Source organism: Spinacia oleracea, chromosome 2 (assembly GCF_020520425.1).
Source record: "Spinacia oleracea cultivar Varoflay chromosome 2, BTI_SOV_V1, whole genome shotgun sequence".
NCBI lineage: Eukaryota > Viridiplantae > Streptophyta > Magnoliopsida > Caryophyllales > Amaranthaceae > Spinacia > Spinacia oleracea.
Window position 1 is genome coordinate 69,750,212 of NC_079488.1, and position 20,064 is coordinate 69,770,275.

Here is a 20,064-nt window from a genome sequence, read left to right on the forward strand (position 1 = left end):
ATATTAAGAATAATCTTAAAAAATCCAGATCTGCAACTAAAACATAAAAATCATGTACAAAAACCTCTAGACTTGGATTTTTCACTAAAAAACATCAATCTTGGATTCTTTATCAGAAACCCAAATCTTTTTCACCATAAAACATCAATCGTGATCCTCCATTCTTTGACTAAAACCTAAAAACCAACCTTTTCCGGTGATTATTTGTCGGCGATGGAAATGCAAGTGCGGTGATGAGCGAGATGAATTGTTGAGATGATGAATTGCAGCTTCCACATGTGATTTGTAGATAGAACGATAATTTTTGGGGATTACAGGGCTGTCGCAACGCGGAGGTCGAAGGTGTGGGAGGAGCAGATAGAAAGGGCAGAGAGTTTTGATTAAGAGAGGAGGCGAAGATCGATCGATGGTTGGGATTGATTCTAAGGATAGGCAAATCGATTTAAAACACCAAAGTTTGATGTTATTGTGTTGAATTTTTAGCAGGAAAAAGAGTGGAGGAGATGAAGGGGGAGGTTGCCTGGTGAGAGAAATAGGGGCTTGTGAGAGAAAGAGGCAGGAGAGAGGGGGCTTTATTAGGGTTATAAAACAAGAGAAATTGGTACTCCGTAATATATTCTCGGTAAAACAGTTTTTTACCGACTGTTATTGTGGTCGGTAAATAATTTTTTATCGACTACCTTATGTGCGGTCGGTAAATAGTTATTTAGCGACTGTTTCAGCAGTTGGTAAATATTTTTTTAACGACTATCTAGTCTGCCGTCGGTAAATTACTTTTCACCGACTGCTTGGGCGGTTGGTAAAATGTTAAATTTATTTTGGAAATAGTTGGGTTTTTACCGACTGCTATTTAGTCGGAACACACGGGGGGAGAAGTCGTTAATTTATCGACTTCTATAGAGGCGGTCGGTAAATGTAAAAAATAACGACTGCTTCTAAACCGGTCGGTAAATTAACGACCGCTTCCAAAGTGGTCGGTAAATTTTGTTTTACCAACTACTTTTCTGGCGGTCGGTAAATTTGGTCGGTAATCAAGTGCTTTCTTGTAGTGTTATTCCTCACTTCAGTGTTAGCTTGCAAACGACTTCCAAAAGACGAAACTGCCTCTAATGATTCTGCCGCTTTTCCTTTTCTTCCGGCCTTAGCTTTCTTTACACCATCTGGTCGAGATATACCTCCAGATACAAAGCTCCCACCACTTGGCAAGACGGTGTCACCATCATCATCAACTCTAGTTCTCTTGCCACTACCATCACTCTCTTCAGTAGAAATTGGTAGACTGGCATCGTATGTTTCTCTCTCTGTCTTTGACATACCCCACCTCATCATCACCCTCCACTTTGGGTTTTCATTAGTAAGCATCTTCCAAGCATGCATCAATGTGAAGTTCTTTTTGTTTTCTGTGCGGAATAACTGATGAGCGGTATCAACTTGGTCCGCATCATTATTCCCACTTGTAATTAACCTACCAGCCTTTTCAAAACTAGCAGCCCACAACATGATGTCTGGAGACATCCTTCCCCAACGACTCTCAAAACATTTTGCATTTCTTACAGCAAGTTCGTACGGTCTACCTACTTGAATTTGGCTATAGCGCACAGCAGCTTGCCTCCAAATATCAACTTTTCTTATGTTGGTGCCTATAATCTGATCGGAGCAAACTTTAATGTAGGAATCAACCAGAGCTTCATCCTCCTGAATCGACCAACTTCGAGACTGAGATGCAACCTTAGTTGGTTGATTTGGTTTGACGGGCAATGGATGTGTCATGATCGGTTCATGTCTCTCCATAACACGTTCCTCTATAGCTTCACGGTCAACAATAGTGTTAGCATAAAAAGATTGTTGAAAATTTTGAGACGAAGAATTACCCTGCGAATAAGAATCATAGCCGGGATGCTGATTGTTGTCAGAGTTAAGATCAAAATCATCAAATTGTTTTCTAAATTTTGAGAATAGTAATTAGGGTCCATTTTATTTTTGAAAAATACGCAAGCACACTAATAAGTAACAATAATAATTTTAATAGTAAATATACCTACAAGTAACAATAATAATAATGACAATGATAATAATAATGATAAAATTAATAAATAACAACCGGAAATAAGATTTTCGAAATTATATGCTACTGGAAATGTTCAGTAATTTTCAAAAAATAACACAAATTATAGTAATATTTAGTATGAAAAATGATTTTGATGATTTTAGAGAGAGAAAAATGATTTTTGAAAGTGTGTCAAAATATAGCAAAATTGATCTCTATTTATAGATCTTGAAATTTTATGACCGTTGGTACAATTTTTTTTATTAATTATTTACAGCAAAATTAGCCCTTACAAGATTATAGCCGTTGCAAATTTCAAACAATTTTTTGATTGGTTTAAATTCTGACAATGACAAATGTCACACGGTCATTGGACCGTTGACTGCACATGGTCAGCACAAAGGGAATCTTTCCCTTTTTTTTGGAGTAATTTGCATGATTAACGGATACTTGTACCAATTTGCATGCAAGTGGGTTACTTTTTGCCTGCAAATTACAGCAAGTGGGGCCCAATAATTTCGGTGAGCAAACAACAAAAATGGAACGCCGTGCGAGCATTTTTTCATTTCCTCGCGAGCATTTTCCAGTTAACCCATTGCTGTAGGCCGTGTTTTTTTCCCCTCACGTTTTTTTGCCCGTGAGAAAATTTTTTCCCCATTGATGGGAGTGCTCTTAGTTCTCTTTCTGTATTGATTTTTTTTTTTGTTTAGTCACTTTTAGAATATTTCCTTACTTGTCCACATTTATCCCAATTAAATCCTTATAAATATTTAAATGCTCCACTCATTTACTCGAAAGTAACCTTTATCCCCACGAACCCCTTAAATACTTCTATTTCATTCCAATCTATATAAAATTAAATCAAATAATAAAAAAAATACTTTGTACCACATATATGATTATTTATCAACTCATGCTACTTTTATGTTTTTTTTTAAAAAAAAACTTTCATTTTTTGCCCAAAATTTAGTAGATTAATTATATTAATATTTAGATTACACAAAAAAAAAAAAAAAAATAGACATGATACATGTCAACTTTACAGTTAATGCCCTGACAACTTAAGTAGTATATATTTATGTTATATTTCGCAGAATATTCATTGTAAACGGCAAATTTACTTAGTGCATCATATTTACAAGAAGTTTACACATATAAGCACGGGAATATAATATTTACCTATTCGTATTTTTTACATTTTATTTTTTTATTTAGTACATTTAGGATATTTATTATCAACCGAATCATTAAGATTTATATTGGAAAATAAATAATAGTATTTTCTCTGGTATATTTTTCCTTAAATAAGACAACTTTAAGTTACTTTAAGTTAGATTAATAATTTTAATTAAATAATTTTAATTTATAAGAGAGGAAAATCTTAAACTATTATAGAAAATATCCCGGTTGTTCAATGTTTAGAACAACAATCTAAATTTCTTGTTAAAATTATTAACGTGCTTCTTTCACACTACTACAATGTACTACGTAGTAGTAGATCAATTATAATTTGTTTTACCATTTTCTTTTCACTTAAAGCAGGGTTTCATCTTTGAGGATAAGAAAAAGTCCCGATTACATCCGTTTAATTAATATAAGGTTTAAGTTTTGTTTGATTAGATACTGGCGATGAAACCGCCAAGAAGCTCTGCCATCCAAAAGTTTGGTTATTGTTCGTTAATGGTGGTGAGAACACAACTTTTAATTAGACTTAGAATTAATAAGCCATTCAAACTTTGAGCATTCAACGTCCATATATAAGAGTATTGAACTATTAGTTCTTTTGACTATCACCTCTGGATCCCTCTTTTTTCTCTCTCTTTTAGTACATTGTAAAAAATATTAATATGGAAAAACATCTTAATAAAGAAATAGAGAGTAATAGAATATTTATATGGCCAGTATAAGGGCAAGGGAATATAAATGCAGAGTATTTTATGAATTAAATACATGTTTCAATGTATAAGAATAAAATATTCCACATCATCAATGAACTACTATAGAATAAACGTTAGAAAAACCGATAAATAAAAGCAATAGTATATTTAGTTAATCGTATATGCATAGTTTCCTTAGAAAATCTAATATTATGTACTCCATAATAGATTTTTATTTAGAGATAGTTAGAGAAAAAAAATATTTTATTTATTTTAAAAGAGAGGCGAATCAATGAGTGACATTTGTCATCACCACATTGATTTCCTCTCTTTTAGTATATTATATAGATTCATGTTATGAGTGAAGGAAATAATGCCCTTGGTCCAAGTATGCATTCTATGTTAAGTCTAATAAATGCGGTTCAGTATTAATTAACAAGTTAATAATTCAGTGAGATCAAGTGAGCTGAATGCCTAGCTAGAGGCCGCTTCAGTTCAAGTGGAATTAATGATATTAATCCACAGCTTACTCTTGACTGAACCCGTAGGGTCACACAAATAGTACGTAAACGGATCAAGTATTTAATGGCATTAAATACTCCATCTATGAATATTCGGAACCGACGGATCTTGGTTTCAGTGGGAGCTAAGATCGTCACAGGCAAGAAATGAATACTCCGGAAACGATGATATTGCCGGAAACGGAAATATGGATCGTATCGGAAATATAAATATTATCCAAGTCGTAGATGTTGCCGGAAACGGAAACATGGTACGTATCGGAAAATATTATCGGAAATGGAAATATTGTCAGAATCGGAAATATTGCCGGAAACGGAAATATTGTCAGAATCGGAAATATTACCGGAATCGGAAAATAATTCCGGAAACGGAAATATTAAATATTTGTTCGAAACGGAAATTAATTCCGGAATCGGAAATATTAAATATTGTTCGTATCGGAAATGAATTCCGGAATCGGAAAATTTAATCGGAAGCGCATCGTACGAATAAGCATCGGACGAGGCCTGCCGGACGAGGCCCAGCACGAAGCCAGGCCATCGCCCAGCAAGCCAAGCGCGCCGCACAAACAGCCACGCCAGGCCCAGCGCAAGGCCAGTCCCAGCAGGCTGCGCAGCGCGCACAACGCGCACAGCACGCGCAGCGCGCAGCGCGCGCGGGCGCTGCGTGGGCTGCTGCTCGCGCGCACGCATGGGGCCCATCGTGGCTGCCGTGCGTGTGTGTGCAAGTGTTTGTGTTCGTGCACGTTTCCTAAAACATGCAGAGTTCGGTTAATGATTAAATTCCTAATTCTATTTGATAAATTAATTAAATTAGAGTTCTTGTAGGATTCTAGGTTTAATTAATTTGTATCTGAATAGGATTTCGATTCCCTTTCCATACCCCTATAAATATGAGGCTAGGGCTCACAATTTATAACAAGTTTCAAAGTATTCAAAAGTGAGTTTTTTGAGAGAAAATTAAAACACACATCTTGCTCATAAAGTGCCGAAATTTTCTAGTACCTTAAGGGCGATTCTAGTTGGTCAATCTTAAGGCGGATCCGGACGTGCTGTGGACTATCTACGGAGGGACGACACTTGGAGTCCTAAAGACTTGTTCTTGTTCGGTTCGGGCGCAGCTAGGGAGGGCACGCAACAAAGAGTATGCATCTAAATTATGCTATATGATTATGTGTAAATAATATGTTGTCCTGGGTTAATGGTTGTTTCCGCATGATCTATGTAATGTCATATGTATCATAACCTAACAGTGGTATCACGAGCCCCTTATTATTTTCATAATCTAAATTGCATGAACATGGTTAAATATTACAAATTTGCAAGAATTAAAAGGGGTGATTAATTTTCGTAATTGTTAATTAATTGCAAATTGCGTTTATTTAATTATACGTACGCAGTTTTTCGGCAGTTTCTTCGTTACTCATCCGAATTGAGTGATTTTTGTGTCAATTCCGCATGTAAAAGGCATTCTAAAATTTTGACAAAAATAGTTTTTTTCTGCCGAACCCAGAATTCTCAAATTCGAAGCCTAACTATGACTTTTCGAAGGTTTTAGTTTTTCGAATGCAAAATTTCGTAAATTTAAGATGTTAAATTAAATATTTGCGATTCTTGTTGATAAATCTTGAATTTTTGATTGACCTACTGCATATGTTTAACAAGTTTGAATGCCTAGTCTTGTTAATTATGCAATCTAATTTGTAATTATGATTAATTTGTTGAAAATTAGAATAATTTAGAATTAATTTGATTTTCATAATTAATTGTAATTTAATTAGAAACCTATGATTAAAAACCACCATAAAAATTGTAAATTTATGATAAATTTTAAATTTTTATGACCTAGACTTGAATCCATAACAATCGGAAATCAATTGGATAATAAATTTTCGATTTTTCGCCCTAAAATTATGAAATTAATATTATTTATTAATTTGTCATTAATTTTAAATATAAATTTTAAATTTTTTATGCGATTCGTTCATAAAACTTGCACGCACGAAGCAATGGACGCTTCGTGTTACCCTTAAGGGGTGTTGTATAATGCGGGCATGCGACGACGAGCAAGGGAGCTCGTCGCCCGTGCGGCACGAATGCAATGAGCAAGGGCGTAGTGCACGAGCACAAGGCAGCAGCCCTGCCTTGTGTCGTGTGCCACGAGCAATGGACGAATGGGCATGGGCGAAGGGCGAGCCAAGGCAGTCGCGTGTGGGCAGCAAGCGAGCTGCGCCACAACGCGCGCTGCCTCGCACAAGAGCGCGCAGCCTCGCGCGCAGCGAGCGCAAGCTCGCGTGCCACGAGCGCTGCGCCTAGCATTGCTCGTGCGCACAGCGAGCGATGTCGCCCGCCCAGCGAGCGATGTCGCGCGCCCAGCGAGCGATGGCTCGCGCGCCCAGCGAGCGATGTCGCGCGCCCAACGAGCGATGTCGGGCGCGCAGCGAGCACCAATGCGTGCGGAGGCTTGCGATGGGGATGCAGCAGCTATGCGACGAGCGCATGGGCTGCGCGCACATGGCCAGCAATGGCTGTGTGCGTGCGGCCCATGGGCGTGCAACGCGTAGGGTGTTTGCGTTACGATTAAAGATCGTTTTGAATGTTTAATTTGAAAATTTCAGTTCACGTAATTTTAATTAATTTTAAAATTAATAATTTAAATTATTTTCTTGGATTTTAATTTTGAATATTGTAATTATAATAAATTTTATTTATTCTAATTATTTTACTAAAATTAAAATCATGAATTAATTTAAATACGACTGAAATTAAATTAAATTTTTGGATTCAATTATAAATTTATATGAGCTTTAAATTTTAATTAAATTTGTATGTTTCCGGTTAGACTAGAAATACATTTTTATGTTTAAAATTAGTAAAGCATATAAATTTATTGGTTTAAGTGGGAGCGTTTTTTAGTCATAAACTCTTGATTAGGTCTACAAATCCTTAAGGTTAAAACAACTTGATTAGAATTAATAAGGACTGAATAATTGGTAGATTATTGGTGCCCTTGATTAATTGCTGCAAATGTTTACGTGATGCATAATGTGTTTTACTAACCAGCTATGTGGGCCATTCATGATAATGAATGGGTGAATGGTATATATTGTATATGTACTGTTTTGCAGGTTATGAAGTGACTAGTATGGCCCAAATAGGATAGAAAATATGGTCTGCGTACCATTAATTTGAATGTAATTGGTCTAAAGTACCAAAGTTGTTTTTCAATTCAAATATGGCATGCGAACCATCAAATAGTTGTAATTAGTTATAGCTTATCCTATTTGAAGAAAATGGTGCCTCCCACGGAGATTTTCAAGACGGACTTTGAAGTCAAAGCTTCAAGATGAAGTCGGGCCATACTAGATCACATTTATCTTATGCATGCTTTAAGTTATTTATTGTTTTAAATATGTCTTAAAATGCATGAGATCAAAAGCTTGATTATGTTGCATGATTAAGGATTTTAGTTCACTTAAAATCTAACCAACATAGTAAGAGCCTTAAGTTCCAAACTTAAAAATTGAGTTAAAAGGTGCCATGCCAAAATATACACTTGCTTGGATATCCTTTACATCAATCTAGTAATAGTTTTCGCTCAGCGAGGTGTTACTTATTGGTCCTAAAGGGGCAAGGTACACAAATAATTGTGAGTACATGTTAGTTTTGGTGAAACTCAACGATATAAGTAAGGAGTCCTTTTATGTCGTGGCGAATTCGATAGGTTTACCTAATAAGTTCTTAGACGTACCTATCAACCAAGAATAGTTTCTAGACTATTAGCAAAAGGCTTTTGCTTACCTAAGATGTTCTAGGATTAAGTCGACAAACTGTGCTTAGTTCTTCAATGATTTTAGGATCTTGGAATCATTTTATTCACACCTGCCGGAACACATAATTTGAATAAAATGCTTAATAAACATTGAATTATGCATGTATGCTAGAATTTAAGTTTATTAAGAGAAACTGTGAATGGTTATTTATTTGTTTATTCTTTTCAATTGTAGTTTTAATATGGCAAACAACAATCAAAACATCATCATGGGTTCTGAGCTTATGGTCAAGCTGAACCTGACAAATTTTCTTGAATGGGAAGCCAAGCTAGTTGAAATAGTCAAACTCAATGGACTTGAGTATGTACTGTCACATCCCATGCCAAGCTACTATGCCAGAGACATGACCCCTGAGAGATTTTACGCCTGGGATGCGGATCTCAAAAAGGTTATGAGTCTCATGCTGAACAATATCCCTAATGATTGGGCTAAAAGGTTTGTAGCCTATGAACCTTTTACGCTCATCAAGAATCTGAGGGATATCTGTCGTGGAAGTACGGAGGACAGGGACCTGAACGTCCATGAGTTGATTGAATCAATGTCTGGTCTAAAGGTTAGTTCTCCCAACAGGTGTTATAGGATGGAGGTCCAAGAAACACATGTTCAGCTCCTTCGCACTAAACAGAGGGTAGGCGTCCCACTGAGGTTCCATGTGGATCTTATGTGTTCATATTTTGATCGCCTAAGTCTACTAGGAACACCAATAAGCGAAAGGATGGCAGTCTCTGTCTTGCTCAATTCACTACACAGTGGGTTTGGTCGCTTCAAGCAACTATACCTAAGTGAACCAAGAGAAGAAACAGTTGCAGAATTTATTCACCTTGTCAGAAAGGCTGAAATAGTACTGGACTGTGAAGCCAAAGATTTACTCAAGGCTAGAAAGAGACCATTCAAGAAAGGTGGAAAGTCCAAGGGCAATGCTAAATCAAAGCAGGACAAGTCCACATCAAGCTGTCTTTATTGTGATGGAATAGGCCATTACAAAAGAGAATGTCCAAAGCTAAAGGAAGATCAGAAGAACGGAACAGTCGTTCCATCTTCAGGTATTTTCGTTATAGACTGTATACTTGCTAATTCAACTTCTTGGGTATTAGATACAGGTTGTGGCTCACACTTATGTTCCAATCCACAGGGACTAAGAAGAAGTAGAAAGTTAAGCAAGGGTGAAGTCGACCTACGAGTGGGAAATGGAGCACGGATTGCTGCATTAGCCGTAGGAACTTACTATTTGTCGTTGCCCTCCGGGCTAGTTTTGGAACTGGAAGAATGTTTCCATGTTCCAAGTCTTACTAAAAACATCATTTCAGTTTCTTGCTTAGATGCTGAGGGATTTTCCTTTTTAATAAAAGACAATAGTTGTTCGTTTTATTTTAAAGAGATGTTTTATGGATCTGCTAGATTAGTCAATGGACTTTATTTATTAGATCACGACAAACAAGTATATAACATAAATACCAAAAAGGCCAAAAAGGATGATTCAGATCTCACCTATCTGTGGCATTGTCGATTAGGCCATATAAACTTGAAACGCTTAGAAAGTCTTCAAAAGGAAGGAATTCTAGAACCATTTGACTTAGAGGATTATGGTAAATGCGAATCATGTTTACTTGGCAAAATGACAAAGCAACCTTTCTCTAAAGTTGGAGAAAGAGCAAATGAACTATTGGGTTTAATCCATACAGATGTATGTGGACCAATGAGTACAAATGCTAGAGGTGGTTTCAGCTACTTTATCACTTTCACTGATGACTTCAGTAGGTATGGTTATGTCTACCTAATGAAGCATAAGTCTGAATCCTTTGACAAATTCAAGGAATTTCAGAGTGAAGTAGAGAATCAATTAGGCAAGAAGATTAAGGCACTGCGGTCTGATAGAGGCGGTGAATATCTGAGCTATGAATTTGATGACCATCTGAAAGAATGTGGAATTCTATCAGAATTGACTCCTCCTGGAACACCACAATGGAACGGTGTGTCGGAACGGAGGAACAGAACCTTGCTAGACATGGTCAGGTCAATGATGGGTCAGGCCGAACTTCCATTAGAATTTTGGGGACATGCACTAAATACAGCTGCACTCACTATAAATAGAGCTCCGTCTAAAGCTGTCGAAAAGACTCCATACGAATTATGGTTTGGAAAGCCTCCAAATGTGTCTTTTCTTAAGATTTGGGGATGTGAAGTATACGTCAAACGATTAATTTCAGACAAACTTCATCCAAAATCTGACAAATGTATCCTTGTGGGCTATCCAAAGGAAACAAAGGGGTATTACTTCTACAATACATCTGAGAACAAAGTGTTTGTTGCTCGAGATGGTGTCTTTTTGGAGAAGGATCACATTTCCAAAATGACAAGTGGGAGAAAAGTAGACCTCGAAGAAATTCGAGTCGAACAACAAACTCTAGAGAATGCTCAAGATGACATTCAGGATGAAACTCAGAGATCTTTAGAAGAATCTGGTGAGAATCATGGTCAATCTAGAAATGTTACCCCGCGTAGATCGCAAAGATATAGATCTCAACCGGAAAGGTACTTAGGTATTTTGACGAACGAGAGCTATGACGTTCTATTACTTGAAAGTGATGAACCTGCGACTTACAAACAAGCTATGACGAGCCCTAGCTCCAAGCAATGGCAAGAAGCCATGCAATCTGAATTAGACTCCATGTCTGAAAACCAAGTATGGGATTTGGTCGATTTGCCAGATGGCTACCAAGCCATTGGAAGCAAATGGGTTTTCAAACTGAAAAAGGACAAGGATGGGAAACTTGAAGTTTTCAAAGCTAGATTGGTCGCAAAAGGTTACAGGCAAGTCCACGGTGTGGATTACGATGAAACCTTTTCACCAGTTGCAATGCTAAAGTCTATTCGGATAATGTTAGCAATCGCTGCATATTACGATTACGAAATATGGCAGATGGATGTCAAAACTGCTTTCTTAAACGGCGTTTTAACAGAAACTGTGTTTATGACACAGCCTGAAGGTTTTGAGGATCCAAAGAATGCTAAAAAGGTATGCAAGCTAAAGAAGTCAATCTACGGATTGAAGCAGGCATCCAGGAGCTGGAATATACGTTTTGATGAAGCAGTCAGTGACTTTGGTTTCATCAAGAACGCGGACGAATCTTGTGTATACAAGAAGGTCAGTGGGAGCAAAATTGCTTTCCTAGTATTATATGTCGACGACATATTGCTTATCGGAAATGACATTCCTATGTTGAACTCTGTCAAGATTTGGCTTGGGAAATGTTTTTCGATGAAGGATCTAGGAGAAGCACAGTACATATTGGGCATCAAGATTTATAGAGATAGATCTAAAAAGATGATTGGACTTAGTCAAAGCACTTATATCAATAAGGTGCTTGATAGGTTCAAGATGGCGGACTCCAAGCGAGGCTACCTACCCATGTCTCATGGAATGACTCTAAGCAAGACTCAGTGCCCAAAAACACTTGATGAGCGTAGACGAATGAATGGGATTCCATATGCATCATTGATTGGTTCAATAATGTATGCTATGATATGTACACGCCCGGATGTTGCGTACGCACTCAGTGCTACAAGCAGATACCAGTCAGACCCAGGAGAGGCGCATTGGACTGCTGCCAAGAACATTCTGAAGTACCTGAAAAGGCACAAAGATGACTTCCTGGTCTATGGTGGAGATGATGAATTAATTGTTAAAGGCTATACGGACGCAAGTTTCCAAACCGACAAAGATGATTTTAGATCACAGTCTGGGTTTGTCTTCTGCCTCAACGGAGGAGCAGTAAGCTGGAAAAGTGCTAAGCAAAGCACCATTGCGGATTCTACAACTGAAGCGGAGTACATTGCTGCACATGAAGCAGCAAAGGAAGCTATATGGCTAAGGAAGTTCATAGGAGAACTTGGTGTAGTCCCCTCCATTAAAGGACCAATAGCCCTGTATTGTGATAATAACGGAGCTATTGCACAGGCAAAAGAGCCTAGACACCACCAGAGAGTCAAGCATGTACTTCGTAGATTTCACCTTCTACGAGAGTTCGTTGAAAGAAAAGAAGTCGAGATAAGAAAAATTGGAACTGATGACAACATATCAGATCCATTAACTAAACCTCTGCCGCAGGCGAAGCACAACTCGCACACTGCAGCTATGGGAATCAAGCATATTGGAGAATGGCTTTGATGTCTCTGTTTAATGTTTTAAAGTTTTAGAGTTTAAATCTTTGTAAAACATTATTGGTTAATCATTCACAATAAATGAAATGAATTCATTTTTCCATTTAATTTATGGTTTATTAAATGATGAGTCCCTTCAATTTGACGATATATTCAAGATAGACTGTCAGGACCAGTCCTGTGACTAAGAAATGTCTATCAAGTGAACTTGAATGTCAAAGGTTGAAAATGGTCCCTAATCGGAGTTTTCTATAAAATTGGACGCATAGAAAACGTTAGACGATTAGAATGCAAGATGACTAGTAGTTCTGTTTCTTGAACTATGTGGACATGGCAATGTCATAATCATTTGCATAGATACTTACTTTGGGAAGACTAGTATCGGACAAGACCTATGAAACTTTACTGTAAGAGATGAAAATCTGTCATGAGTAAATTTCATTAAATTATTAGACACTAAATCCTCAATACCTGAGTGATTTGGGATTACTTGTTTGAGAACTGGTTGCTTTGACGTTGACCAACCGTCGCACCGTAAAAGGAGGCTATAAAGGCAACGCTCAGGTAATCACCTATCAAACGAAGTCTAATCTCAAGATCGCAAGATTGGGATTGTCCTCCCATAAATCGGGATGAGATGCTTAAAAGTTGTACAAGGCCACTCGGAGAGCTAGAAACTGTGAAATGCATGGCCGTGCTCGGATGAATCATAGGCTATGATTATCTGTTTATTTGATCAGTTGAACTCTGAAACCGAGGAACACCTCTGGACATAATAAGGATGACAACTCTTACCTTATGTTCAAGAGCAAGCATCGAGCGACAAAGGAATTAGGAAATGCACACTTGTCCCTAAGGACAAGTGGGAGACTGAAGGAAATAATGCCCTTGGTCCAAGTATGCATTCTATGTTAAGTCTAATAAATGCGGTTCAGTATTAATTAACAAGTTAATAATTCAGTGAGATCAAGTGAGCTGAATGCCTAGCTAGAGGCCGCTTCAGTTCAAGTGGAATTAATGATATTAATCCACAGCTTACTCTTGACTGAACCCGTAGGGTCACACAAATAGTACGTAAACGGATCAAGTATTTAATGGCATTAAATACTCCATCTATGAATATTCGGAACCGACGGATCTTTGTTTCAGTGGGAGCTAAGATCGTCACAGGCAAGAAATGAATACTCCGGAAACGATGATATTGCCGGAAACGGAAATATGGATCGTATCGGAAATATAAATATTATCCAAGTCGTAGATGTTGCCGGAAACGGAAACATGGTACGTATCGGAAAATATTATCGGAAATGGAAATATTGCCAGAATCGGAAATATTGCCGGAAACGGAAATATTGTCAGAATCGGAAATATTACCGGAATCGGAAAATAATTCCGGAAACGGAAATATTAAATATTTGTTCGAAACGGAAATTAATTCCGGAATCGGAAATATTAAATATTGTTCGTATCGGAAATGAATTCCGGAATCGGAAAATTTAATCGGAAGCGCATCGTACGAATAAGCATCGGACGAGGCCTGCCGGACGAGGCCCAGCACGAAGCCAGGCCATCGCCCAGCAAGCCAAGCGCGCCGCACAAACAGCCACGCCAGGCCCAGCGCAAGGCCAGGCCCAGCAGGCTGCGCAGCGCGCACAACGCGCACAGCACGCGCAGCGCGCAGCGCGCGCGGGCGCTGCGTGGGCTGCTGCTCGCGCGCATGCATGGGGCCCATCGTGGCTGCCGTGCGTGTGTGTGCAAGTGTTTGTGTTCGTGCACGTTTCCTAAAACATGCAGAGTTCGGTTAATGATTAAATTCCTAATTCTATTTGATAAATTAATTAAATTAGAGTTCTTGTAGGATTCTAGGTTTAATTAATTTGTATCTGAATAGGATTTCGATTCCCTTTCCATACCCCTATAAATATGAGGCTAGGGCTCACAATTTATAACAAGTTTCAAAGTATTCAAAAGTGAGTTTTTTGAGAGAAAATTAAAACACACATCTTGCTCATAAAGTGCCGAAATTTTCTAGTACCTTAAGGGCGATTCTAGTTGGTCAATCTTAAGGCGGATCCGGACGTGCTGTGGACTATCTACGGAGGGACGACACTTGGAGTCCTAAAGACTTGTTCTTGTTCGGTTCGGGCGCAGCTAGGGAGGGCACGCAACAAAGAGTATGCATCTAAATTATGCTATATGATTATGTGTAAATAATATGTTGTCCTGGGTTAATGGTTGTTTCCGCATGATCTATGTAATGTCATATGTATCATAACCTAACAATGAGTGTGCCTTGAGTTTCATGATCGTTTAATGATAAATTGGTCTTTTTAGGCTCATTTCGCGATGATATAGGCCTCTACACGGTTCCCGAGTAGGTTCGGGATGATCATGGTCGACCCTTGGGATCCTATGATGTCTATGATTGAGCCCCGAGAGTTAGACTTGGTGCTATGAGTGAAGGACGATGCATTCTGCTAATCGCCCTACGACTGGAGGGCGAATAGAGAAAACTGGGAGAGAAAAAAGACCCTTTGCATGTTTCAACGCGCGCCTGATCGGGCGGGCTTCGCCCGGTGCCCATCGGGCGCCCATCGGGCGCCCATCCTGCAGGTCATATGAGGATTTTCTCATCTGCCCGATCGGGCGACGACAACCTCCAACACTTTTTCGCTTACTTTCTTCCGCTTTTTTGTTATGTTTTGGGCAAGACTATAAATATAGCCCTTAGTTAATTTAGTTTAACATCTTTTTTTTTTCTAGTTTCAAACACTTAGTTTATTATCATTACTTAGTTTATTCTCTCAATTGTTGCAAAATACTTAGTTTTATTTTCAATCAAAAATTCAAGCTTTCATTATTCATTGTTCAATTCCTTAGGTATTATTTCTTACCTTGCTTCATTATTTTATTCTAATTATGTTTTCATTGATTAATATTGTCTTAGTTATTTCAATCATGTGTGATTAGTTCCATTCTTGGGTTTTGGGAATCCATGAACCAATATGAAGGGATGATATATTATAGTTGATTGTTGGTATTAGCTGTTAATTCCTATTGATTGTTTCCATTTACTTTGCGATTAGATTTGCGCAGGTCTAATTGTATTAGTCTAGTAATATCAAGTTAAGATTCGAGAGATGCAATTTGATGTTTAGGCCTGTTTCAATAGGTAGAATTGGAACTAATACGTAGCGAGAGCCCGTTAATTCAAAGTCTATGATTAGTATCGATTCGAGAGAGCATGCTAGTCTAATTAACTACTTTATTGAATATTATCGATTGTTTATCATCCTGGATTGTTGTTCATTGGTGAACCTATGCCCTAGACCTTTTAATATCTGAATTCTTCCTTGTTTAATTATTGTCGTAGTTTAATACTCAAACACAAATCATTTACTTGTTTCCCAATAGTATGGACCTTAGTTTTAGTAATAGAAAGAACGCCTGTTTCCCTGTGGATTAGATCCCTACTTCCCTTGCTATCTTGTTAGTGGATTTAGGTTTATCTTTGATTAGGTGATACGACTTAAGCCTGTCATACTTCGTATTTGTTTATTAAAACACTTTCCCTGAACATGTTTCATTTTCTTTTTTAAAGGAAAAAACAGGAAAACCAAAAACTACAACAACGCCGAACAAACCCTAAGTTAATTACACAAACTAACATGTCATATACTACACCTACCTAGGGGTGGAAATGGATCGAAGGTGGATTGGGTGTAGCTTCATTCGTACGTCTCCATCCGTAAAGTTTTCATCCATCATCCAACCCATCCATCACCCAATTTATCCCCATCCACATCTGACCCATCCATCATCCGCGGATGAATCGGGTGGATCTGGTCATTAACGGGTGAAATTAAAAGCATAATCAACTTTATTTATAATATCAATATAAAGTAATATGTGTTAATATAGTGGACAATGAAATTTAAATTTGATACATCTACATTATAAAATAGCCTAAAATGCTAATAATAAAAAATTATTAAGTAATAAATATAAGATTCTATTAATAATTAAGTAATTTTAGTAAAAAAATTAACAATTTTAACGGATGGATGGATCGGGTGACGGGTTGGATGACCAACCACCTGAATCTGACCCAATCCACCCGCCACCCATTTAACACCTGTTTTTTATCGAATTTTCATCCATATATTCGCTTCGGGTGGTTCGGATATCCGTCGGACTCGGATGAAATTACCACAACTACACCTACCGCTTATTACGATTTTTTTTTTGGAGAAACCAATTAAAAAGCACCACACGGCCCTAATGATATTTCCACTGTACTAATATAGCCATGTATGTCCTCTTATGTGTTGGAAAGTACCGTATAGATGAAAAATTGAAAATGGGAAATCCATCAATTTCTAGCTAGATAATTGGCTAATACAAGGTAATCTACGATCCTTTTGTAACCTCAATATCGACACAGTGGATTGCAATATGTTAGTCTCTTATTTCATCCTACCCTTTGCTCCTATTACCAAGCTAGAGATATGGTTCTTAAAATTCAAGTAATCTCGATCCCTCTAGATGATATGGAAGAAAATCCGATCTGGGGTACTACTCCATCAGGTGATTTCACTGTCAAAGCAACATGGATTGCTCACGACATCCATCCTCACCAACCCGAGTGCGAATTTCAATGGATTTGAAAACTAGATATTCCTCCAAGAATCCATTTTTTCCTCCGACAAATCTGCCACAAAAGCATTCTAGTTAGAGACACTCTTTATAAAAGAAATATTTTACCCTTTGATTTATGTCCCTTGTGTGATACTTATATCGAAACAATAAACCACCTCTTGTTCCAATTACCTTCTTCTAAAAAAATATGGCACCTCGATTTCAAAAAGAAATGGTTGAACTTTTCCAACACCCACAATGACTTCTTTGATACTATCCAGTATTTGAGTAAACACCCTTCAACTTTATTTAAATTCATACTTCATATTTATGGTTTGTTCCCTTTGGAAAGAAAGATAAATGATTACTCCGTATATCTTTAACAATGCTTTGTTTAACCCACATCAAGTCTTTTTTAAGCTAATTCAACCTTTCATGAATGACAATTTAATCACATTGCATATTGACCTCAACCAACTTAAGTGTTCCTCTCTCACTTCACACATCCTTACTTTAAATCATCCTTCCCCGTCGGTGCTAGTTCGTTGGTATACACCGTCTTTGTGTACCTTCAAACTATATTTCGACGGATCATGCAAATCTTCTTCAACCGTTACATGAATCATCATTATTAAAGACAGCAACGGAGAACCACTTACTTCTTACACTTATAACCTCGACATCTCTCAACCTTTCATGGCAGAATATATTGAAGTGTGTGCTTTTCATAAGGGCCTTTAGGAATCCAAACGACTAAAATTAGAAGGCTTCTCATCGAAGGTGACAATCTACTCATCATCAACCCAGTTAAACGAATCTGGTCTACCGCGTGGAAACTTCACAACATTATCAAAGACAACAAGAGCCTCCTCTCCACCTTCCTTTTGATATGTGGGAAATCAAGCATATTTATAGAGAGGCGAATAGGGCAGCGTACGTCATTCCTAATGTCGGCCACCTAATTAGCAATAGAAAGTATGTTGATACTTTTTTTTTGAGGGAATATATGTTGATATTTGTAATAGCCTGTATTTACTTAAAATCCTTTGTAGTGATTATTTAGGAGTAACCCTCGAGCGTAGGGGGTTCGTAATGTATTATTCTCCTTACTTTTCAAAAGAAAAAAAAATGCAATTTAGATTATATTGAGATAATCAATAAGTTGAGATTAATTATGTCATAACCAATAATAACTTTCTAAATGATTACAACTTTATTGAGGAGGTCGTGGCGGCTATCAGACATGGGTTTTCAGACACATATCATGGGTATATTGGTAAATCCACCCCAATTTTGAAATTGCTGATCTGTGTTAATGAAATCCACGTCTGAAGCTTGTGGCTGGTCATCGTTTCCAGTGTGGCATAAGTTAAGGCAAGGTCCTCGAATCCTCCGTCCTTCTCTCTCACTTCTCTCTCTCACTTCTCTCTCTTGTCTCCTTCTTCAAGCTCAAGCTCAAGCTCAGATCTACCTAGAAACCAAGTCGTACGCAGAATTCCGAAGGTTGTGTTCTAGTCCTCAGTCGTCGAAGTTAGAATTCTAAAGGTTTGTCCATCGAAAACTTTGAAATGGTTTTATTTTGTCCCCTAAAAACCCCAAACCCTTAGTCCCCAAATTAATAATTATCAGAAATTTCTATTTGAAATGGATTTTTGTTGTCGTACTTTGGTTAAAAATTTGGACAATTAGCAAACTTTGTCTTTACTTTGTCGACTTCTATGGAAGTTAAGTTAAAATTATGTGTTTTTAATAATTGTTATTGTCTTGGTTTCTATGAGAAAATGCAAACATGTATGGTCCAAAAGTTAAGGACTTCATTGATTTTGGAGGAACCTATTGCTGATTAAGTTGATTATAATATTTAGTAAAGTAATAAAATTTTGTTATTGGGTGTATTAATATATTGATTAAGTTTGTATTAATGTATTGGTAAAAGTTTTAAAGTAATAGAATGAATTGATTTATTAATGTTTATATTTGAATAATTATGTAGATATTTGTGTTTAAGTGTAATAGATGGATTGAAATGTTTATAATATATGTAGTTGTAGTGAAGTCAATTGTAAATTTATGTAATGGTTGTTACAGTAAATAGAATAATGTGGATATTCGTAGAACGACCCTTTGGTCAGTTGAATGATTCTGATGAAGTTGTGATCTTGTCATTAATAGAATGGTGCAAAAGAAGGCTGCTACTACTAAGTCAAAGATAAATGATGCTAGTAAGAACACTAGGGGGGTATGTTTTGATCTTGGTAATTGATATATTTGTTGCCTGTGACCCTGTTAAATTGTCTAATTTAGTATTTGATTTATCCTTGTAGAGGTCCAGTACCATACAAAAAATTTTGGGAGTGATACCAGGGCAGAAACCGAGTGTAGTAGCTAGGGTAAAGAAAACTGGGAAGAGAAAGAGAGCTGACTCCTTTAATGATGATTGTGATGCACTTGATGTTAGTGGAAATGGAACATCGGAAGATAGTACTGAGGATTCCTCATATGGTGAATCCTCTGATTCATCGGAGTCTGAATCGTATGCCTCATCTGATTCCTCTCAGTCATCAGATATGGAAAGGAGGAAAAGAAAGAAGAGAAAAGGAAAAGGGAAGTTGAAGAAGGAAAAATCGAGGTGTAAAAGGGTTAAGGTAAATAATGATCTAAAAAAATAAATTATTAGTAAAAAATTAGTAAATGTATGAATATTTTGTTGATATTGAATACACGGTAAGTTGTTATTTATGTTTGAATAGATTATGAAGAGTAACGGGGAGTATGTGGAGGCTCGTTCTCGTGTCGTGAAAACTCACTTTCAAATGTTGGGGAAGGTAAATAATGCTTTAATTTTTAATGTATTATTTGTGGATTACTTTGCAATAATGTATTTATAAGTTAAATTTTTAATGTAGGCACCTAACATAATATGTCGAGTGAAAGCTTTTGTTGGTGTTGTTAGTAAGTTTGACAAGTCCAGGAGGGAAGAAGTCAGG

The 20,064-nt window shown here is 37.3% G+C and overlaps 1 protein-coding gene across 1 annotated transcript; it reads right to left on the bottom strand.

Moving 5' to 3' along the window:
• Positions 1–996: 996 nt before the first annotated feature.
• Positions 997–17,706, bottom strand: LOC110778194 (glutathione S-transferase T3-like). Its single transcript, XM_056836028.1, has 3 exons — positions 17,647–17,706; positions 16,213–16,281; positions 997–1,899 (listed from the first exon to the last, which is right to left on the bottom strand). The coding sequence occupies exons 1-3, from the start codon at positions 17,704–17,706 to the stop codon at positions 997–999; spliced, it is 1,032 nt and encodes a 343-aa protein (XP_056692006.1).
• Between the last annotated feature and the right edge of the window lie 2,358 nt (positions 17,707–20,064).